The sequence below is a fragment of the Pyxicephalus adspersus genome, chromosome 11, assembly GCF_032062135.1.
Source record: "Pyxicephalus adspersus chromosome 11, UCB_Pads_2.0, whole genome shotgun sequence".
NCBI lineage: Eukaryota > Metazoa > Chordata > Amphibia > Anura > Pyxicephalidae > Pyxicephalus > Pyxicephalus adspersus.
Window position 1 is genome coordinate 24,747,000 of NC_092868.1, and position 24,899 is coordinate 24,771,898.

General features: G+C 37.4%; 1 protein-coding gene across 5 annotated transcripts in view; it reads right to left on the bottom strand.

Moving 5' to 3' along the window:
- Positions 1 to 7,831: 7,831 nt before the first annotated feature.
- RIC8A (RIC8 guanine nucleotide exchange factor A) overlaps positions 7,832 to 24,899 on the bottom strand; it is a 39,742-nt gene continuing 22,674 nt past the window's right edge. For 4 of the 5 annotated variants that reach the window (XM_072427136.1, XM_072427134.1, XM_072427135.1 and 1 more), the window contains 7 exons: positions 24,119 to 24,213; positions 23,234 to 23,384; positions 13,541 to 13,636; positions 13,251 to 13,395; positions 11,913 to 12,057; positions 11,699 to 11,818; positions 7,832 to 9,539 (listed from right to left, as the gene is read on the bottom strand). In XM_072427136.1, the coding sequence (XP_072283237.1) occupies positions 9,416 to 9,539; positions 11,699 to 11,818; positions 11,913 to 12,057; positions 13,251 to 13,395; positions 13,541 to 13,636; positions 23,234 to 23,384; positions 24,119 to 24,213 (876 nt within the window). In that variant the 3' untranslated portion in view covers positions 7,832 to 9,415. The remainder of the gene's footprint in view (positions 9,540 to 11,698; positions 11,819 to 11,912; positions 12,058 to 13,250; positions 13,396 to 13,540; positions 13,637 to 23,233; positions 23,385 to 24,118; positions 24,214 to 24,899) is intronic. The other variant, XM_072427133.1, reaches the window with a different exon arrangement.

The following is a 24,899-nucleotide window of genomic DNA, read 5'->3' on the forward strand; positions in this document are numbered from 1 at the left end:
CCAGGTAAGTATGGATGTACAAAATCTCGGGCTTTACCATCCTTGCAGTTTTTTTTTGCCCGAGCGAAGGTCGGGCTTAACTGCAAGGTGGTTAATTCATCTCTCACTAAATTGTTTCCAGCAACAGAAATAATAATAAAAATAATGTATGAAAATGTGTGCCAAATAATCATTTTTGTTGTTGGGAGTCAGAGCTTAAATTCCCCAACCTTAATGCTGATGACATTTCTTGCTTTTTAGCTTCTGACCGTGCCTAACAGCAGCAAGAACAGCCCTGCAGTAAGGGCCGGTTCACACCTGCCTCAGGATCAATCGACCCAAACGTTTCCACCCACCTTGCCACTTACAGGGCTCCTCTAGTTCCTAAAGAACCAATGTTTGCACATTTGACAGCTGGTGACAGTGAGCGGTTCTGGTACTGCGGCCCCTAATTATTCTCTATGGAGCTGCTGCCAGGAGAAGCTACATATATCATCTCCCAAGAAGCAGCAGTTCGTTGGCAGTTCATTTTTTTTGTTGGGCATAAAAATGTTTTTTGGAAATATATATTTTTTTTGTTGTTATTTTAAAAACAAGGAATCTAAGGATTCTGGTGTAATTTCCTAAAGTATATGGCTTGGTAAAACTTTTTAGTTTAATTTTGGATGGGAGAAAATATTAGAAGCCATCTGTTTTTTACTGCTCTGCAATGCGCTTTAAAAATGGAACTAAAGTTCTGCTCTAAAACATGTGCTACCAGGCAGAGCTTAAATTCAGAAAGGGACAGGCGATATTTACCTAACTGATCACTCTCTCATGGGAGGCTGGGCTACCTGGCAATCCTGGCTTCCGGAACTGAATAGACTCCAGTGCACCTGTCATCCCAGCCAATCAGGATGGCTGAAGTTGGAAACAAGGAAGAGAATGTGGAGAAAGATGGTGACACCCTAGACAGAACAGGGACAGGTGAGTGCTAAAAAGGGTTTGGTTATGCTTTATCCCAGGCACAAAATCTTTCCTTGAAATACACTCCCTAATGTCCACAATCAACTGTGCGCACTAAACACCTTTAAAACCCAATTATTACCCTGTAAAAGCAGAGTAATGCACATAGCCACATAGTGAAAACAGCAGAGCTGTGGGACGGACTCAGCAGATCCACCCACTACAGGCTGCCTACAGAAAGGTACTTGGGGGCGGATACAAGACCAGTCCCCCTGCACAAGGAAAAAGGGCAACACTGACTGTTTTTATTATAGGAAGCTCCTACACAAAGACAAAGTGTCGCACTAAATTACTGCACAGATCTCAATGAAATTTACCAGGTACACCATGATTTAAGTAGGAATACACATACTGTATTTAGATGATATTTTCTTTTCCTGGCATTCAGCTTTAAACAGATTTCACTTGCTGTTACAAAGACTATTTCATAACAGGTAAAAGAAAATCTGCAAATGGGACATATACAGCAATAAAAACAGAGGCTCTAACTACCCCCTACTGCAAAAATAAATAGGTAAATATATGCTGTCCCTTACTCTTTTGTCCAGACTACCCATTGTCACAGTGACAAGTATTTGGAATGGAGACCTGGACTGCAGTAAACAGGGCTTTTAAACCTTCCTTACTCTATCCACAACTAAGTGTAAATAAATAACACACAAAAACACATTCATTTGTAAAACAAAGAATGCATATATAAAAACTATGAATAACAGATGATCAGAAGGTCTGGGAAACAGTCAGCAACCACAGACCCTGTATTTATTTAGTACAGGTAGTCCCCGGGTTAAGAACACCCGACATACGGACGCCTCCTAGATATGAACAGGGTAATAATAGGCTAATATAATTGGGATATATTAGATGTCAACAAAACAGACAGGAAATAAATATTTTTATGATGTAATCCTAATGATAAAAAACTTTTTATCCATACCATATATATTTGCTAGTATAAGATACAGTTTCAAAATGCCATTCTAAATCCATACAGTTTCAAAATGCTGATAAAATTTTGATCTCTTGCAGATAATCTAGTAACATGCTTTAAATATGAAAAGCCAGTGCTGAATATTGATTAATGTGCATGATACTCAATTTAAATATTTTATCACATTAAACCTAATTTAAAAACTACTGTAGCCATTCTATAGGAATGTATGGTGAGAGACTTAGGCTAAGTACACACGTGGAATAGTGTGTTTTTAATAGAAAAACCAAAAATCAGTTCGGGGCCGATATCAGACATCAGAATCTTGCATGTGTACAGTGCTCGTCATCCACCATCTGAATGACCGTCCTGGCGGATCCACGGATAATGGAGGACAAACGATCATAATGCATGTGAAGGGGAGAGAGGGCAGCGTTCCCCTCCTTCCCTTTCCATAGAGCAGAATGATGCTGTATGTACAGCACTTGTTCATGCATCCTGCAGTGATTAGTCGTTGGAAAGGATCGTGAAAGATCGTTTCCCAACGACAATTATTGCACGTGCGTAGATAGCCTGAGAACATGATATAGACAGTAAGAGACTGGGGACACGTTGGAGGAGGTAGGTAAAGATTACGGCTATTACTTCTTACATAATTCCAGGTCTGCATTTATTACATTATCATTATATTGATTTAATACCTATTAAATAATAATAAAAAAAAAAAAACACCTTCTAGTGGCTAACCTGGAAAATTTAAAAGGACCAATATGTAATTCAGTAATGAAAACGGCATGTAGAAAACACCACAAAACTAAATAGAGGAAAGTTTGTGAAAATATACCAGTAGATATTATGTAGTTTTCTAATTACATACAGTTTCAAAATGCTGGTATTTCTTCATGCTAAATGTTGATTTCATTGATTGCTCTACTATACTTTGTTATTTTAGATAAAATTAATATCTAAATATCTAATCTAAATAACCAAATGAATTGCCTTAGATGTGAATGGCGAGTGCTGAATACTGATTATTGTGCATAAAACACAATTTAAACATTTTATCACATGAAAGCTGATAAATTAATTGAATATTAATCCTTAATTAGTACCAATAAGTAAATGGAATCTGTAAAATTTTAAATCTTCACCCCAAGATAGTAATTTTTAACATAGGAGGTATAGATAGCCTCAGCTGCTGTCTCCAACATTATCTAAAGACCAAGCATAATGTTCAGCATGTCCAGTAATTTTGAAAAGGACATTCAAGGACTGCAGCTATTCTTTAGGAAATTATGGTCAGAGTTTGAGAACATGCTATAGACAGTAAGAGGCTGGGAACATGTTTGAGGAGGGAATTAAAGATTACCGCTATTACTTCTTTACAAATGAATGCTCCCACTTCCACTACAGAAGACTGGGGTCCAGAAATTGTTCAACAAGTAACAAAGTGTAAAAGTGTGGCCACCAGGGCCCAAAAGGGGCTGTCATTTTTGTAGAAGAGCTTTGCTTCCTAATTGTCAGAGCCTTCGGTAGGAAGAACAGTTAGCAATACAAATCTGGAATCACAGAGTCTTAGTTCACATCCCTCAGAATCACAAGGTTGTACGCACAGAAGTGCCTAGGCACATTGACATACTAGGAAGTGCTTGACTGGTGTATGCAGTGAAACAGGGGAATTGTAATCATGATCTACTTCCCTGCTGGTAAAACTGCAGCCTTTATTCTAGGTCCTCAGTTACGTTCACTCTCAAGCCTTTTGTCAATTCAGATGTGTTCCATTGTGGATGTGCTCATTATTAGGATTTCCATCATTAGCATAGGAACCCCAGAATGGGATTGATCTTGGCTACTTGGGCTCACCCTCATATTGTTGGATATGTGGAACAAGCAATTGCTTGGATATTGAAAGAGTTATCTGTATCCGCTGGTTTTATGTGTGGATACAGAAGATGTTTTTATTTTTTCCTGTGTATTACTTATTGGTTATATCTGTGCACAGAGAGGGATTGAGCCGGGAAGCAATGGACTTGTCTACTGGTAGCAGCCCTATATGAATTTGTGCACAATATATAAAAAAAAAATACACAAAAAACATTAGTCCCCCCCCATATCAAAATTCCTTGCCAAAATCCATTTAACTTCCATAGCAATAATCCCCAATGTGGCTCAGGGTGAATTATCCATACCAAAAGTGGTAACCCCGAGCCACACTCGGGGTGGAATTGCCAGGAAGTTTTTAGGTCTTACCTGGTCCCCACGTTCCCGCGTTGACCTCTAGCAATGCCCGGCACCTGCTTTCCCTGGCGATGCTGGCTCAGACTTGTGAACCTTGGGGACACAGATGCCAGCCGGGCAGTGGGGGCGTGCGGCTGGAGGGTGAGACATTGCGACTGGGAGGCGGAAAATTTAAAATAAGTATTTTTAAATGTATAGTTTTGACATTTAAAAATATTTATTTTTCGGACCGCCAGGGAGGTTAATACCAAACAGTACTTGGTGGTAATTCAGGTACACTAAAACTCTAAACCATTACCTGGTCATAGACTAATTGAATAGTGTATATCCAGCTTAAGAGACTCAATCAGATTTTTAGTTTTTATTGGTTCTTGGGTGTTATTACACTTCACATTTGTCCTATTGCATAAATCGGTTTGACAGCAGGGTGGGTTAAACTGGATTCCACTGCATAGGACAAAGTGAAGGAAGCACAGACAGACTAGCCTGTACAGACCTGTCCAGTAATAGCAGATCTGCACTTCAAGAAAAATATCACCACATTTTCACAGATATATTATTCAAGTTTCTGCTGATTAAAAGTAAACTGAAATGAAACTCAGGCTGCCATCTTCTTTGGCAATATGGACATTTTTGGATATTATGCTGCCTTAGTGCCTTCAAAACTTAGAATTGATGACATGGGACCAACCTAGGAGTATCAGCATGACAATGACCAACATATAAAGAACTGCAGAAACTGATAAACTGCTCAGATAAAATATTCTCAAATGATTTAAAATGGCAACCAAAAAATGAAAGAAAACAGAAAGTTACCCTTCAAATGTATAGAATTTTAGCCCAAAGGGCAAAGACTCAGCCAATGATCAGCTCCAGGAAGATCAAAGAATGTCTAAAGTTAAAGAAGGTCTGTGAATACTGTTACAATTAGAAGACACCTGTGTGAAGCCAAGCTATTAACAAGAAGCCCCCACAAAGTCCCAATGTTGAAAAAAAGACGTGATGAAGAGGCTAGTTTGCCAAGGAACACAATACTGGCCTAGAAAGAAACAGTGCAACATTTTGTGGACTGATGAAAGCAGGGGTCTAGAGGCTGCAGGCAGTTTGTCAGATGACCCCAAACTCTGAATTAAAGTCAAAATAAAAACAGTGAAGCACGATAGCCCAAGTATCATGATATGGATAGGTTTCTCATACTTTGGGGCTGGACCACATACCAGAGATCATAGATCAGTTATATGAATACACCAAAATACCTAAAGTGGTCATGTTGCCTTGAGCCAAAGAGGAAATGCCCTTGAAATGGGTGTTTAAACAAGACAACAACCCCAAACACACCAGTAAATGTGCAATGTCTTGGTTCCAGACCAACAAGATTGATGTTATAGAGTGGCCAGCCCAATCCCCAGACCTTAACCCAGTAGAAAACTTTTGAGGCGACTTCAAAAATGTTTTTTCTGAGGCAAAATCAAGAAATGCAGAAGAATTGTGGAATGTAATCCAATCACCCTGGGCTGAAATATCTGTTCACAGGTGCCAGAAGTTGGTCAACTCCATGCCACACATATGTGCAGCAGTTCCCAGAAACAGTGAATATACAACTAATTATTCAAATGATTCAAAGGAAAGCAAACCCTTGAAACATTTTTTCAGCTTATACAGTGAATGTTTGAGTTTGTAAAGAAGAATGCAACACTGCTATTATTTTTTTCACAAAAATTAACATCTGGCATTGGGCAGTACTTAACCACCTGCTACTACCTATATTAATTACCCACGGGCAACGAGTGAGATGCTAAGCACGATTCCAAGTCCAAGTGTGCTTGGGTTGCTGCCCTCACATCCAAGATGGCAGCATCCAGCAATGGTCACAGGCTTTTGGATGTCTACACAAGGGAGTATTTTACAGGAAACATAACATGCATACAATTCATTAAATGGACCTATACCATTATGAGAATATTTATGTTGGAATATTTGGTCTGGTGACAGGGTCCCTTTAATGACTTTCTACCTCCACTGCAGTGTGAATAAAAAAACAGCCTGAAGCCATATAAAAAACCAAAACCTTTCACTGCATCCAGGTTCAACTGCTTTCTCGACAGCCCTACATATTGGTAAAGTGAAGCAGACAGCCTCAGTGTTTTGGTGACGCTGCAGTTGCAGGGACAGGTCCAGGCAGTTCCAAGCATCAGTGACCTTCAGGCAGTGCTGCATGACAGCATCAAATTAACAAAGTGAAACATCTTTCAAGCCTAAGGATGACACGCAATTGCTGGGCACAGATCACTCTTCCCTTGCACTTGAAATCACAAATAGTGTTGTTCAACAAGGCAGCTCCCAAGCCTTAGGGTAGATAATTAATGAACAGCGCATTGAGCTGACGCTGCATAACTTGCTTCTAACGGAAAAAGAGATCTATACATTCCAGTTGTTTTGCAATGCTTTTAAAACGTCATTTGACATAAACCCTGGGCAAAACACTAAACTCAGTAAATTATAATAAAACCCATTTAATAAAAAAGTTAGTTTTGCAGATTCTGAAAAAAAAAAAAAACTCAAAAGGATTTAAGAATCCTTAACATGAGGACCCACCTATACAGATTTTGATCTTTCAGATCAAACAAATATTTAGAATTGTTTTAGCAAGTGGAATTAATTTAAGGCCCAACTCGAGCCAACATTTTTTTTTTTTTCTATTGAAAATGGAAAGAGAAAAGGACCAAGAATTTATACATTTTCAATGTATAACTTAGGGGAGCGGCTATGTACATATGCAATGGGTGAATATTGATTAGCGAAACCCTTACAAGCTTTTATTTTTTTTAGTTTTGAATAGTTTGTATGGGTTACAACCTTTATCAGGATTTTACTGGTCTGTCCACATGAAGTTTGTGATGGGGTCAGACAGAATAGTAAACCAGGTAAAATAATTTCTATGTGCACGCAGCTAATTCAGGTAGGTCTAAATGTTGCGTGATCGCCTGGAGTGTCATTATCACTAAACTGAAAATTGGTAGGTCACCTCAAATATTCTATACAAACATTTCAGTTAGATGCACTATACAGAATTCAACCTGTTTTTCTATTTCCCTTTCCAATTTCCTTTATTACTAACAGTCCAGTTCATTCTTGGCATGGCACATTGAGATATATCTCCCTGCCTAATACAATGCAGTGTTTGTTGCCTTGCCAAATATCTTGCGCTCAAGAACTTTCAGAAGCAAGGCTTGCCTTATGCTGTCTGCAATATCTCTGCCTTTTGTGTAGAGTACAGGATTACTTCAAGCTCCTTTAAAAAACCGCAGAGATTATAAATTTTAAAATTACAAGTAAAACTATTTTTACAATAAATGCTTCTATCCTAGTCATGCCTATGAACATATTTAATGCTTCTTTTTGAACTAATACAGCAGACAGCCTCTTGATTTTGTTTTCTTCATAATAGGAAAGGTGATTTCCAAACACTTTTCCTTGAGGTAAAAAACTTCACGTGAGTTATAAAGTGTCAAAAATAGTTGCATTGCTCTAACCTTAGCTACAAAGTGCCCTTATTGCAGAACAGATAGGCAGACAATTTTCTTACATTCACTGAGAGGGGGAAATGTAAAAAATTAAGGAAAAAAAAAAACAAAATTGTTTCATTTAACTCAACATAAAAGAAAAAACACACAATCACAGCATGAAATATCTGGCTATTTTATAAAATGGATAATACACTACATATTTTAACTCCAGTGTTTAAATTATCTTTGATATTGTAGGTTTGTCTCTTTGTTCATAATAGTTTTCCTCTTTCTTAACTATTCTAGACAAAAATAGTAGTACATTGTAGTCTATTTAACCTTACTAATCCTTCACAGACATTAAAATAAATTCTTATAGGTACATACAACATAAGTATAACATTCTATAGGTTCCAAGCTTCTTCATAACAAATACAGTCTAACCATGTGCATTGCTACTTTTGGTTTTACTACCATGTTCTGCAACAACTACTCTCTCAGCCTTATTTATCAATGTGCCTGGAGGAAGTATGCCTGTATAGTCCAAAGCAATCAAATCCTTCATTTTATTCTACCAGTGCATCATAGGAGAAGAAGAGCTTTGAACCATACAGGTGTTTCATGCAGACAGCTCAATAAATTAGGCTGCATTCAGATGAATCTAGATAAACACATAACCAGGTTTTAAAGCATTATTTCCCAAACTGAACCTAAAATATCACTAACAGTAATTATCTTCTCCCAATATCATTAATTAACATAGCTGTTCTCCAGAGTAGAGGTGTGGGCAGCATTGAAATCTTACATCAAAGGGATCCTGACTTTACCTGCCACAATTTATCTATATACTTTAGGTCTTGAAGTTCCAAGATCAGGATCAAAAATATTTAAAGCCAGACGGCCAGGTAATTTGTATTTTGAGAAGATACACAACAGTGAAATCCTTTTGTGTTTCCCTACTAATAAAGGTAACCTGCAATTAAAGATATGGGATACGACTTTTACAGGGCTACAAACATGGTAAAAATCATTTTTTTCATTTAATTCTTTTGGTATTGATTCACCAACATGTAGGTGATTTCATATTTAACATGCTAGTTTACTTATCTGCATTTGTCACTTGAGGTCAAGTTTGGGACGCCTGCCCTCTTAACTATGATGTAATTCAGCAAAATGTGCTCCGTTCTAACATATTTGTACTGCAGCAATTTTAACACTGAAAACTAAAACTTTCAAACTGCACAGTAGTCAGATAAATGCTACTTGCAGATGCAACATGTTCAAGATATGAAAACACTAGCTTGACAGCAATGCTCTGCAACCATTTTATACACATCTGTGGTCACACACAATCTGGAATCGCATCATTCTCCCTATACTTTGGACAGTGTAAAAAGGAAGCTCTGTGTGCTGTAACTGCGCCCTCTAGTGGTTAGAGTGTGTTTTGTGCTTGCTTCCTTGGACTTTTGCAGATTGTAAAAATATACCCAAGGTGATCATCTAGGACTCAAAGTCTGGTCCTTGCAGCAGGAGGAGTTTCAAATGTTCTTGCCCTCAGCAGCTGATGTCTCTTGAAAAACGTGTTACACTACAAGTGTCCCGGTGACTGTCCTACAGCAGAGGACTCAGGGATACATCTACAGTAATCTAGGTTGAAAATCCCTTGTGGTTTATGGTGTCTGAATAACTGTTCTTGCCCCAACTTGGCCTCTGCTTGGCTCGGATTCTGGACTATGCTCCTCTTCAGCTAGGTAGTTTAGTCTGAGTCAGTCTCTAGGTCAGAGGATTCTTGTTGCTGTAGCATCTTCTGAGCAGCCTCATCTAGAGGTTCCAACCTTCCATCAGATGTCACTCCCATTGGTTGGATGATTTGTTCCCTGCTTCACCAGAAAAAAAAAAATTTTTGATCAGATATTTTTAAACTGGAACTTTGGGGCAACAAAGGGGCACCAGATATAGATAATCCATAGGGTAATTTAGGCAGGCACCTACAGGCGATTGTGGGTTCAAAAGAGCAAAGAACACAAATGGGGTTTCTTTGTTATCAATATTAATCAAATGGTTGAAGGACCAACATGATAATAATGTACTGTGTATATGCTGACAGTTTGATAAGTGATATCTCCCTGCTTCATTATTATGTCTATGTCACTTGCCAAATAACTAATATAATTAGTTAATGTCTGAATATGTACCTTTGCTAATATATATATATATATATATATATATATATATATAAATTTATATATATTAATATATATAGTCTCCTCCTTTAGGCTTAGTCTACAAGGACATTTTCTATCTACAGGGGTTAACCTGAGGCTTTAAAAGCCCATGTTTGAATTCAATGGAGGCTTTTACAAGTGTTTTTTAAGCTTTTTATGAAAGCTTCCATTGAAAACAATAGGGGCTTTTAAAAGCGTTTTAAGCTGGACTTTGGAATCTGGAAGTCCCCTTTAATAAGGAGACTCCCAGATCTTCACTACCCCACCCTGGGGAATAAGTACAGGGGTACATAAAACCCCTTACTCATTCCCTGAAAAAAAGTTAAAATATGTGTAAAAAATAAGACGAGGCTTTAATGTTAAAGTATTTTATTGAATGTGTGTTTTGTGTAACTTAAACTTTTTTTTTACAGGTTATTCCACAATAAAAAGGATCATTCCGAGAGCTGTGTTCATGACATGAGCACAGCCGTGGGACTCCTGACAGTGTGGGATCCCTGGGCACTAGAGGGCAAATGAAGACAAGTTTCCCCATCCACTTCTAGTGCTCTTGTGCCGTCATCAGGGGTATTTTTTGTCTCAGCCATTCAGCATTAGAATTGAATGGGGAGACTTGTCCCCACTCACCTCTAGTGCTGAATGGCTAAAGAAAGGGAAACCCTGATGACGGCCCAAGCGCCATCAGGGTTTCCCTTTCCTCAGCCAATCACGGAGCAGAACAATGAGCTCCGCACTGCTATGCTGACAGCTCAGCTCTCCTGATTGCTTCTGCAACCCTAGCGGAACTGTGGTATGTGTTCTTGGATACAGAACACATGTCACAGTTCCTCTAGGGCTGCGGGAGCAATCAAGAAAACAAAGCTGCCAGCATAGCAGAGCTCTGCTGATTGCTCCGCTCCATGATCGGCTGAGGAAAGGAAAATCCTGATAACGCTTGAGCTGTCATCAGGGCTTCCCTTTTCTCAGCCAATCAGCACTAGACTTGAATGGGGAGACTTGGCTGAGGAAACGGAAACCCTGATGATAGCTCAAGCATCATCAGGATTTCCCTTTCCTCAGCCAATCACCGAGCACTAGAGGTGAATGGGGAGACTTGTCCTCATTTGCCCTCTAGTGTCCAGGGATCCAACATTGTAAGGAGTCCCATGGCTGTGCTCATGTCATGAATGCAGCTGTGGGAATCATCCTGTCATTGTGGGATAACCTGTAAAAAAAAGTTTAAGTTACACAAAACACACACATTTAATAAAATACTTTAACAATGATGCCTCATCTTATTTTTTACACATATTTTTAACCCTTTCAGGGAATGATTATAAATATTTATGTATTTCTCTACTCATTCCCCGAAAGGGTTAAAAGTAAACCGCTTATGTAAAAACGCAGCAAATCACGGTAAAATGCGTCATAGAGGTTTTTATTAGAGGTTTTTTTTAGCATTTTAAAGACAAGCTTTAAAATGCTTGTAAAAGTGCATGAAAACGCATATAAACGTTGTTGGAACGTTTACATGCGTTTTTAAAATCGTCCGTGTGGACCCAGCCTTAGAGAGGAGAACATCTGTACTTCTGAATGGAAATAGCTTTTTTTTATATTAGAGCTAACAACCAGATTCACTTTGAAGATTTGACTTTATTATTTTTTTACAGGCCATTAAACTTTACTACCGCAACTCATTCTGAGGTTTAATAAGGAAGCAAGAGTCCTACTGACTAATTTTGAATAAAGAATCTGGACACCCAAAATATATCTCATATCCCACATCATCTTACAGCCAGAACTGTGAACCAAAAAAAAAAAATCATACAACTGACCTTGATAACTTATCGAACATGCTGACCAGCTTCATAGCCTCATACTCTTTCTGCTCTTCTGTCATGCCATCCATGGGATTAGGCTGTTTTTCTTCCACTCGCCCTGTCACTGGGTTAATACTGCACAAATATAAAAGGACAAGGATTTGTTTTGCAGAGGAACAATCTAAAAAGTTAATTAAATATTTCCATAAATAAGAGATGCTATACTTACTTAGGTTTAGCTTCTCTATACTCTTCTGTATCTGTGTCTTCATCTTCAGAATATCGACCTTCTCCACGTCCACCTGCCAACAGCCCCCTGGCAGCAAGCAAACCAGCTGCATTCCCATATCCTGTGTACTTGACAAATCGAGACACTGTGTACAAAGACATGAATATCGGTCACAAAACAGCTCTACGGAAAAGGTAGTATATCAAACTTTCTTTTCTACAGTGACTGTCTAAATAGGGTGATGAAAAGTGCACTTATTGCTCATAGCCAGTTTCCTTTTTTATTTTCATTGGAATTAGGAAAATAAATCTATCTAGTTGCTATGAACAGCACAAGCATTTTTTTAGATTTCTTACACACAGGTCTAACTCTAAGACCATAGAAGGGCACTATACAAGTAGGATATATATGTGCACAGTAGCTTCAACCCATCTGCTTTTGCCTAGAACATAGGAGTAGGTGCTACCTGATGCCTGTAGACACTTGTTTTTCATTTCTGAATGCAGTGTAAAGCATCTGGACAGAAGCAGACCAGTTCACTGATCTTCAGAGACTTCCTTACAGCCTTCAAACTGTGAGTGCAAATATGTCCTGAAACTCAAAGTAAAGGTATGCCTCTGCCTCACACTATTGAAAGGTTTTCTGATAAATAATAGTGTATAGGGGAGCAGGAAATAACTTTTATTGCTTCAAAATAGCAACTTTGCATTAGCAATCCAGAGAAACTTCAGAGGTCTCTAAATGGGTTGCCAGTAGGTAAAAAAAAGGTAATGGGTAATTTACATCGGCAGCACGGTGGATCAGGGGTTAGCACTCCAGCCTGTCTGCGTGGGTTTCCTCCGGGTACTCCGGTTTCCTCCCACATCCCAAAAACATGCAGTTAGGTTAATTGGCTTCTCCCTAACAATTGACCTTAGACTACATTAAATCACATATGACTATGGTAGGGACATTAGATTGTGAGCTCCTTTGAGGGACAGTTAGTGACACGACTATGGACTTTGTACAGCGCTGCGTAATATGATGGCGCTATATAAATACTGTATAATAATAATAATATTATTAATAATACATAGGAAGTAGTCATAGCAGGAGAAGAACAAATCAGCTGGAAAGAGAAGAATTAGACAAACCCAGAAGTGTTGACAGCTGCTAATTTTCCCCTTACTTCCCTTGAAATGAAATTATGAAGAGGGGGCTATTTGGTACAAATAAATCACTTTCTTTAAATGCAGCTTACCAAATCCTTGTCAAACGCATTGCCTAGTCTTTGCATTTCCAAAATACAGTAACTATCTGTACCTGATTAGCTGGAAATTTGATCAACTTTTTACTTACCATTTTCTTTACAAAGGACAAAAAGAAATTCAGCAGCACAGTGCTTTACATCCGTGTCTACATGTGTCATCAGACGAACTAACTTGTTGCGTAGTGTGTTCCCCACTTCTGGACGGTTCTTTACATCCCTAAGAGGAGGTAAAACCTATAAAAAGAAAGTTTAACATATAAACAAGTAGACAACAGAATAACTTTCAAACAATTAAAGACAGGACCTAACCTTTACAGAATTTTTTTACGCACCTAAATCAAAACTCATTCAACTAGTAGCCTGGAACTTAACTACTTACTTTTGCACGGAGGAACTTCCGTGTCTCACGATGAACTCGTGAACTTTCAGTCAGCAGATTTAGAACCGGAGTCAGAGTCTCACGTAATTTATGACCCTGCAACAAAAACATATCTATATGAACATAAATTAATAATAAATAAAATATATTTAATAATACATATAATAAATAATATATAATCAATAAATAATAATATTAATAATAATAATAATGTCTCAAACTATGTGATCTAAAGATGATATGTATTTGAGAATTCACTAACCACATTTACATGACAGCAAAGTACTACTTAATAATTCCTAAAAAGTCAATTTTATACCTTGAACAAAATATGTTCATCTATATTCTTACAATGATCCAAATGGTTGTGTGTCCCCAAACAAAGACCTTACCTACATCTTATGTACACCATCCCCCCACCCCTGTTCCTAGACATGGCCACTTTTGCAAGTGTTGGATGTTAATTTGACAGCCAAGTTTCTTCTTTGTATTATGGGAGTGCTAAGAATGGTTTCTGGGTAAAATAAAGGAAAAATCTTTACTGTATAGTACACCAAACCCCTCGTTAAAATACCACGTAATACCTATACAATAACAAATGCAAAAAATATACTTTACCTTTACCTACTTCCTGTTTAAGTAATGTAGCAATCCCTCTGATAAGGTCCTGGGAACACAGAGTATCTCAAAACGTAAGAGAAAAATGCTCCTGCACCACATTGCAAGTATTTTCTCCTAAGGGCAGGGATACTCCAAATCCTCAGGATCTCCCCAGAATTATAGGTACATCACAAAGGAAAGAAAGAATTTTTTTTTGAATAATTGTAAGTAACCTTTTTCTTTTTCTTCCTTACCTTTTTTGCCAAAAAAGACATTGTAAATAAAAAAATTTGTATGTTTTATTAAGCTGGATCTACACGGCCTGTTTTAAAAACGCATTTGCCCCGGCCACGTTTATATGCTTTTTTACAGGGATTTTAAAGCTTGCCTTTTAAATGCAAAAAAAGAAAAAACTAAACTCCTTTGGCGCGTTTTACCATGGTTTTACATAAGCGTTTATAAAAATTTTAATTTAAAGCATGAATATAAGAAATGAAACAAAAAGCGTCTTTTTTGTGACAATATTCATCTCTTAAGTGCTTTCATCAAAAAAGGGGGGCTTCCTAAACTAAACAAAGTCCATCTGTGCTTCAAACAGATATTAAAGTGAAGTGATACATTACAATGTAATATAAAAACGATGCACAATATTGCATAAGGTCTTTATACCCCTATAAGACATGGTTTGTCCAGAGGAAGGCAAAACAATTCCTTCCTGATTCTATGAGGCAATCGGATGTTCCCTGGATCAACAGTCACTGTTATCTTTACTTAAAATCCTTAATACCCAGTTATATTCTGTGCTTCTAGAAAAACATCCAGCTTTTTCTTAAAGCAATCTATAGTAGTTGCTGAAACTACTTCTTGAGGGAGCCCATTCCACATTTTCACAGACCTTACAGTGAAAAATCCCTTCCGGAGCTTAAACTTCTTTTCCTCCAGACGCAAAGAGTGTCCTCTTGTTCTTTGTAATGATCTCAAAGTGAATAATTGGGAAGAGAGTTCTCTATATGGACCATTTATATATATATATACAGGGTGATCATATCCCCCCTTAAACATCTCTTCTCAAGGGAGAATAGATTAATTTCAGTTAATCTCTCCTCATAGCTGAGCTCCTCCATTCATTTTATTAGTTTAACATGGTTTCAGGTAAATAACAAAGATAAAACAAATATACAAAATTTAAAATGTGTCAGTGTGTAAATAAACCCATTTTGTAGCAATTGCATTATATAATAGTAGGTTGGTGGATTGATTATGTATACATGAACAAATTAATCTAAATGCATATTCACCATATTCTTTACCATAAATGCTACCACTGGCAGTACTGGCAGCTAAGGGATTTTTCCAAATCAATTTTGGATTCCTAAAAAGAATACTGTTATTTATACTAAACCTATATGTGTTTTTTTTATCTCTCTTGTATACCTCTCTACATACATTTATACCATGTTACCATCTATGAATTTGTCCCTAAACTAGCAATCGTGAACTCTGTACTTACTAATAGTGTATCTTTTAGGCACTATATACAGTTTAATATTGGTTACTTGTACCTTATACCTATGTATCACAATATACTACAAGTATGTTATCAACTGCATGTATATGTTTGAACATGTTTAATTGTATTGTAATTTGTAACTTACTGTTTTATTTTTAATACATTTGTTTTAATTTGTTACTTATAGTGAACCATTGTTTATACTTTAAAGACTCTTGGTAATTCTATGTGAGAGCTAGTGAATATCATATATGCATCCATACACACCTTGATATTACTCAACTAAAGCTGTTCCGGGGGCTTGAATAGACAGTAACCACTGCAGTTTTTGACTGCAGATATCCTTACTATCCAATTATGTATTCTCTAAATTAGACCACTTCAGACACACAATTATCCTGCTCACATCTCAACACTACAACTACAAACAAAGGTTTTTTGAAAAAACAGGCAAATTAACAGGACTTTAAAGGCCAAATAAACTATAATCAAATAAAAGAACTATAAAACTAGCTTTATTTAAATTCACATTTTAAAATTATAGGTGTAACACACACAATTCATATAAAAACATTGTTTTTCTGGGAATGCCTGTGTATTAAACGTTTCTGGAGTCATGTGGTGAGCTATATTTGTACTAAACTATTAACTTTTGTACCATTTACCCCTGAATGGGCTGTTTTTGGAATAGCGGAGAGTTCTACTTTTCAGTTCTCTAGAGGAGCAAGACGTTTGGCATTGCTACTTTCAGTGGTAGTACCTACTTTCACATGGTACCTAGGAAGGGAGCTGGAACATGATCCTCCCATAGAAGGTAAATCACTGCTGATGTAAGCACTTATGTTTAGGGATATTACTGTTTGGGTTGCACGTTTTATTATTATATATATTTTGTAATTTCACATCATCTGTATGTTGATGACTATTGAGATTTTATTTTGTATGTAATACTGTTCACTGATATGTCCCATTTTTGTGTATGGTACTTGCACAGTTGTTTATGCCTTGAAACTCCCTTTTGTAATATCCTATATATATGATTTCGTGTGTATTACTGTTTATTACTTAAACCTTAATAAAAATATTTGAAGAAAACATTGTTAGCACGAACATAAATCTCCTTCTGGATATTCCCCAAGACATGAGATATTTCAGTTTTTTCTACATTTTTCGCAGAAACTTAGTCCGCTTTTTTAGGATGAGATGTAGAATTACAGCAAAATATACATCAATACCAAAAACAACATTTTATCATAAATATACAAATCAATCAATTAACCAATTTTTCAATTAAAACTAAAAAACACACTTACATGTATGTGCTAGATGCAGACAATCAACCAGGGATCCTTCTCTCATTGTTTTTACATTGTTTATAGGTCAGGGGAGGGTAGTGGAGGGTATATCTGCAGGTATCATGGCCTCCTTAAAACGTCACATTGGAAACCATTGTCAACCAATGCTAGTGAAAATAGAAAGGGTGGAAGTATTCCTTGTCCTTTCCTTCTACACACACGCTGACAAGCGCAGTTATTTTTTCTGTAAGGGCAGGACATCATTTCACTTTAGCACAACACAGCGCTGTTTACGTGATTCCTATCACACTTTACCAACATAAATACAGAGAGAAGAAGACTAGCTCCCTTTCTGGTAGTCACTTGGTATGTATTTTCTGTATCACGTCTTTATTGTGATAAGGTAAGCTATTACGCTTACTGGCTAATAGTATTGGTTGAACGCCCACATATATAGTAAATACACACAATGTGATATCTTTTTATTATTCCAACAGCGAATTAATTGAATGTAAACTAGCCCTGACAGATTGAATCTCTTACACTTCTGTGTACCGGAGGTAAGTCACTCTTTGTAACCCAGAACTTTCTGTAAATATCCATGTTATTTATGGTTTAATAAATAAACAACCCCCACTTCCTCTTTACTTTTCCCCGCTTTTCTCCTTTCCAACAGGAATTGAATTATTTTCCAGCCAGCCCATGACTGGTGGTCTGCCACGGTATTGTCAACCATGTAAGTCTTTTCATATACAACCCCCACCCCCCTTTCTGTCTTTTACTTTAATTATAACACCTTGTTCTCCTCGTACAACCAGCATCAATATAGTATATTGTATTACCTATATTTTTCAGATCTTATCTACTGCAATTTATCTTGGACATTCTATTTTATAGATTATAGTCCAATCCATTGACAATAGAGAATACCCCTAATTCGCCTCAGTCATCATGAGTAAGTACAATCTCCATGAACTGTACATTTCTCTATATTACTGCTAAAATATCTATAATTACAGGACTGACAAAGATTAAATAATTTCAAGTGAACGATTTCTATTAGGTGAATGTCACAACATACTACCACTCTAGAAAAGCCAGAGTATACTTATCTTCACCATATGAATTCTCTCTGCACCTCACCTACAAAAAACGTCAACTTACAAGTAAGTCATTAGTTTAGTTCTCTTTTATATTGGGTCATGAGAACAGTCAAAATTTGGTAAATCAAGTGCCAATGTTATATTATGTCGCTTTTCATGGATTATGATATTTGTTTGGTACTTGTTTGTGAATACTGAATCATGTGTTACTATCGTGTTTCCCCGAAAATAAGACACTGTCTTATATTTTTTTTGGCTCCCAAAAACACACTAGGTCTTATTTTCAGGGGATGTCTTATTTTTCCATGAAGAAGACTACAGTACACATTTATTGTTGAAAGTCACTCATGATCACTAGGTCTTATATTAGGGCAGGTTTACAAAATAGTGCTAGGTCTTACTTTCGGGGTAGGTCTTATTTTCAGGGAAACACGATATGTGCTAATTAAGAGTGAATATGCATTTAGATTAATTTGTTCATGTATACATAAATCACTCCACCAACCTACTATTATATATTGAAATTGCTGCAAAACGTTTTTTTTTTTTACCCACTGACACATTTTAGGTTTTGAATATTTGTTTTATCTTTGTTATTTATCTTAAACCATATTTGTTAATATTTTCTTATGTTTAGTGTAAATCTCCAAAAAAACCCTGAGGAAGCCAGTTGACGAAACATGTTGATTTAAAGAGACAAAACTTATAAAGACCCGTTGCGATATTGTGCATCATTTTTATATTACATTTTAATCACTTCGCTTTAATCTGTTTGAAACACAGATGGACTTTGTCTAGTTTAGGAAGCCCACCTTTTTTGATTAAAGCACTTAGAGTTGAATGTTGCCACAAAAAAGCTGCTTTTTGTTTCATTTCTTCTTATATTTATGTTCTAACTAGAGGCTTGGCAACTTTATAAACTGCAACCCCTTGGGTATACCTCAATAATTCTTCTCAATTTTAATTTAAACTTCTTACTCATAAAATATGAGGGGCTGAGCAAAGCAGTGTCCCCATACAATCTCCCCAATGATTGAAGAGGTCCCATGGGAACAGGCTGTATGTGCACACTGCTCCAGGAATCTCTGGAGGAGCATTGGCATGTGAGAACTTCTGGCACCTGTGAACAAGCCTGTAGATTTTTAGAACATTTTTTTTTCAGAAATATAGTATACTAAAAGACAAACATTAGGTAGATAATAACAGGTCAAACACAAGAGAGGATAGAGTAAATGAAACACCATGTGTTACCATATGAAATAGTCTGCAGAGAAGTTAAGGGGGCAACACACATGCCAGAGCAATAGCTTAGCTAATCAACGTTCATACAATCAACTTTGAAAGCATAACATATAAATAACAACGCTATAGTATTTTAGCTATAACGGGACATATTGAACATCCGTACACCAAAGGGGGATAAGGCAGGAAAAAACAAAGAAAGGAAATAAAGAATAGGGGAAAAACGGGGGGAGAGAGAATTAGCGGGCACTTCTATTTAACAACTCTAACCCTATAGGGAAAAAATTACCCATCATTCAATGCACCCGAAGTCACCAAATTGGTCCCATGGGGCCCAAATCACCTCAAACTTATCAAGGCAGTTATATAACTGTAAGAACAGTTGTTCCATCAGCCGAACGTCTCCCACTTGACCTCTCAGTTTAGATAAAGAGGGCAGACTTGTTTATTTCCAGCACACTGTTATAACGCATTTGGCGGCTGTAGGGATGTGAGCTATGAGGGCTTTCTTTTGCTTGGAAATTCTTGATATGAACATGTAAATTAAATGAGTTACTGGGTTCAACCAGGCTGAGGTGTCTGCTATGCTGGAGAGGAGATCCTTAACCTCTGTCCAATAATGCGTAATCCTCGAACAAGTCCATAGGATGTGAAAGAGTGTACCTTCCTGGGACTCACATTCCCAGCACAGGTCACTACATGTGGGAAATCCGGAGTATAGTGCCAATGCATGAGAACATTGTAAATATTTTCTTTATATAAGATGCACACCACACTTTTATGGGCTCTACTCCAGGTAGCTTGCCAAAGTTTGATTGGTAGCTCTCTAGCCAGGATAAAAGCAAGTCAAACTTGTACATATATGCATGTTTATTGAATGGCATGGCTAGTTCCATATTCAGTATTTTAACAAATTTTAGGGATAAGTCCCCTGTGGGATGGACCACCTGCACTAACTCGCTTGAATAGTGTAGGAGCTAAGTAACATTTTTGGTCAGCATCTGGGCAAGGGTCTGATTTGAAGGTAGCTAAACATGGCCGAGGAGGGGAGCTCAAATATACTTTGCAGGTCTGGGAATGAAAGCAACTATCTAGTGACTGGGTTGTATATATGACCAAAACAAGTTATCCTTTTAGGGCCCCTTGTCTGAATCATTCGTGGTATGAGACTACCTATGATCTAAGTGTTATACAGAAATAAAGGAGATGAGAGATGATATTTATCTTTGCAGAGTGTCCAGATATGTCTAGTGAAATGCATGAGTGTAGGTAATGAAGAGTCTGCAATATGGTGAGCTCCACAACATGGAATTAGGGTACACTGAAACTATTCATAACTTTTCATTCTCCCTCCACCCATGTGGTAGCCCATACGGTCAGTTAGTAGAGAGGCCAAAAAAATACTTGTGAAGACCTAGAACCTACCAAAACTAACTCTAGTCTTCAAGGAACATATCACTGACCTTGGGAAGTGATGTTGCTTGTATCCCCAAATAAAGTTTATTGCCTCCACCTGCAGGTGACCAATCACAAAGCGTGGAAATTTCACCAGAAGTGTTTCAAAGAGATATATTAACATTTATATTGGGACTATACACCCAAAAGGAAAAAGGTAAAAAGTGTTTTCCATTTATGCAACAGCACTCTGATGTCCCAGGAAAGAAAAGGATAATAAGCTTTATAGAGTATTTGGTAAATGGGGGTAAGGAAAACCCCAAGGTATTTATTACAGTTCTGCTTCCAGTTGTAAGGAAATGTATCCTGTAGCAGCTGGAACAGGTCTAAATTTATTGGCAATGCTTCAGTTTTTGTAAGACTAAACTTATTAACACAATGACACACCATGCTCTTTAGTATGGAATAAGGGAAGCGTCAGAAGTGGATTCGTCAGTGTGAAAAGTATGTATTTGATATATAAGGTATTTTTAAATGTTTTGAGGCTTGGGGAATACCAAAATGTAGGAGTAAATAGAAGTTTGCGGAAGTGAATCACCCTCAAGAACACTGTTGTACAGCAAGAGTAGGTGTGGGGAGAAGTATGGGAGTGAATGTCTTATAACATAGGTAGAAGTAGTATTCCGGGCCCAGGGCTTTGATAGGATGTAAAGATTTGATCATCACCTTAATTTCCTAAAGGCTATTAAGCTTTTCGATAGTGTTGTAGTCTTGATTCAGCGTCCAATTGTGACCTGTATACCGTTAAATAAAGATCAGATTAGTATTCCCCAAAAATTTGGGCAATGACTTCCGGGTCGCATTGAAGAGTGCCTTTATGATCCCTAATGGCCTTGGGGGTGGCAGAAGCCACTCCCTCAATGAGCTTATGTGGGTATCTGCCTTATTACCCTTATTGAAAAACCTGTGGCGTAAATACACCATGGTTAAGGTCCAATTCTTTGAGTTTGCTCTATATGTCTTCATCAACATAACCTTTTCCAGATCCCTCAGATTCAGAGAAGATTTAAACTGGGCTCTCATTGCCCCTTTGTCCTTCTCAAGTCTGGTAGCCTCTTTGATGCAATGACCCCTTATAACAGCTTTGTGACCTTTCCACAATGTTTAGTACACAGCTGAGACATTGAGTGCATGATATCCACAAATTATCCCTCCAACTCAATTTGAATAGAGTGTTTGGTGGGTTAATAATAAAGGATGTAGTTAATTAGGTGTCAATGACACATGCCTAAAGACAGGAGATAAGATGCATGATCCAACCGCATAATTGCCGCAATATCTGATGCGGAGTCGGTCCTAAGGGCTGAGAGTTTAGTAAACAAATAGTCTACAAGTCTGGTGAGGGATGGAATCAAAGCAGTATGTTCTCCCATTAGGGTGCTGAGCTCGCCAGACATCCTACAATCCATGATTATGCATTAATTTAGGAAAACTTACCAAAAAAAGGGCTTTAGGAGGGGCAGGAAGCTGGATCCGCAGATAGGGGGTCCGGTGCTGGCGAATGCAGAAGATTGAAGTCACCCGCCATGTTGACAAAGGTCTGGAGCATAGGGGCCATCTGGGTTAAGATTGAGTCCAGAAACTATATTTGAGAGTTATTTAGAACATACAAGTTGCACGTTGAGCGATTTCTACCGCGTTCAGTTTACCGAGAAGTACCATATATCTGCCATCAGACAAAGGGGACTGCCACTTTACCCAGTATGGCCACTTCTGCAGACTTCCTATGTTTAGTTGGGGCCTTAAAAGCCAGGGGGTATTTGGAATGGGCAAATTGGAAAGAGCCTGCGCCTTCTAGAATATGGGTAATCTTGGCTATTCTTCTCTACATTTAGCTGGCAGTTTTCAATTTTCTTCATGTATTGATTTGGAATAGAGTGTGCAGTGTTTCCAACGCATATGCATGGAAATAAAAGCTTTTAAAAGAATGTTGAGCTTTTTTAAACACACTTTTTTAAACACAATGCCATTATTATTATTATGAACACACGAATATAAAGAAGTGATTCTGACATTCACCATCATATTCCCTCAAGAATAATCAATTACTGGCATTATATGAAATGCACCTGGAAGTTTCTCCACCAGGAAATGTTTCTGAATGTATCTAAAAGTCAGATTCGCAGTCAGATCACAAATAAACCCCAATTTTGGTTTTATAGGAATTTTGATTTTGACTGAAAAGACCAAAGTACAATTACTGTAGTAGAACTGTAGAAATAACATAGAAAGGAAACACCATTTTGTATGTTTTACTGTGTCTTGACCTCGTTTTTCAAACACACAAAGCAAAGCAGATGAAAGATTTGTCCCTGATCTGTCCAAGTGTGCTGTTCAAGTTAATGAGATTTTGCTGACCTGATTCTAACGCGTGTTCCAAATGCATGTCAAAAGAAAAAAACATTCACGTATTATCTACATCCCTAGCTTTTAAAATATTCTGAATTCCATCTACTTTCCGATTTGTCAATCATTTTGTCACACTCACCCTGTCCAACCTCCTGTCCAGGAACTGTATTAGAACTTCCACTGTGTCCATGTTCATTCCCATGTACTCCACAGAACCATGCTCAACTTTAGGTGTCAGGAGAACGTCAAGACACATGAGAGGGAGGTTTACCAGAAGGTTTACTGTGTGCCTGTATAAGAATACAAATATGTGATGCACAGATCTGCACTTCTTTTGCATAACATATGTTTTTTTGTATAACATACTAAACAATAACAAATCAACTAATTTTCAGAAGCAGGTCAGGAAAGGCAGCTTTTACACATATATAGTACATATCCTGCCGCATCTTATTGAGAACATAAAGGCATTTGTGCCAGTTCATGTTCACAAAGAAGCCTACTATTTCATATTAATAAATAGTATTTATAAATCACCAACATTACACAGCACTGTAAATAAAATAGGGGTTTGCTTACAGTCTAATATCCTTACCAGGTGGAAGTAATTATACCATTTTTTTTTTACCAATATTGCCAGTGGCTTTCCCTGCAGCTGATCTTACTATGTCTTGTTTTGAATTGTGTAGGGGAAGCCATGTTGGTAGTGGCAGAGTTTTGCTTCCTCATGTCAGACCCTCCAGCAAAAATAACAATATAGTAGTGATATTATCAACACTCACTACAAAACTCCTAGGATTAGCAATCAGAGAAGTTCTGATATACAACTATGAGGATGTATGCACTCACATACCAAGAACAACAATGCTCTTTTTCAGAAACAATTACAAGCAAAACGGTCAATTTTTGAAGGATACTAATTAGATGCAATTACCATGTCTAGATACTATATGCCAGAGCAAATCTAAATTTTGTTCTGGTTAATATTACAGTACCCACAAAAAAAAAAGCTTGGGAATCTTACCCATGGAATTCCTCAGTTCTGTCTTCACCGTCACTTTGTCTAAGTAGGCAATGCCTAAGTATTGCTGCTAGATGGCGGTACAGCGCTGCATCTTCCTGCAGACAGAAAAAAAAGTAAATTTAGGGAAAAAGATATTAAAAAACAGGTGACAGATAAAGCAAAATTATAGATAATAGGAGAGGCAGGGAAAATATTATATTGGTATACCACATGCTATGACAAGGATGAACCTAACAACAAACACAACTGATTGAATAAATGCTTTAAATAAGACTGTAATGCATTAAAATTATTATTGTTATTATTAATATTATTAAAAAACAGTATTTTTATAGCGCCAATACATTACACAGCGCTGCTCATTTATTAGGGGTTGCAAATGACAGACAGATACAGACAGTGACACAGGAGGCATTACACACTATTCCTCTGCTCAACTTATTGGCTATATAAACGTTCATTTACCATGCATGTAGGTGCAAACAAATGAAATAAAAGGTGTTAAAGCGGACCTAAACTTAATTTTTTACTTTACATAAAAGGCTAGACAACCCCTATATAGTGTAAAAATGATCATCTTTTTCTTAAATAGGGACAAATAATGCCGAATTCATGGTCATTCTTTTTCCCCCCCATCTACCTCAGGCTGCATCACCCGATCTCAGGCCTGCACAGTGCGAGGTCAGGTGATGTAGGCAAAAGGTGGAAGAAGGAGATAGAAGATGGTGGCCCGGTGCTTCCTCTGTGCCGGGACAAAGGAGGATTCCAGGACGAAGCAAGT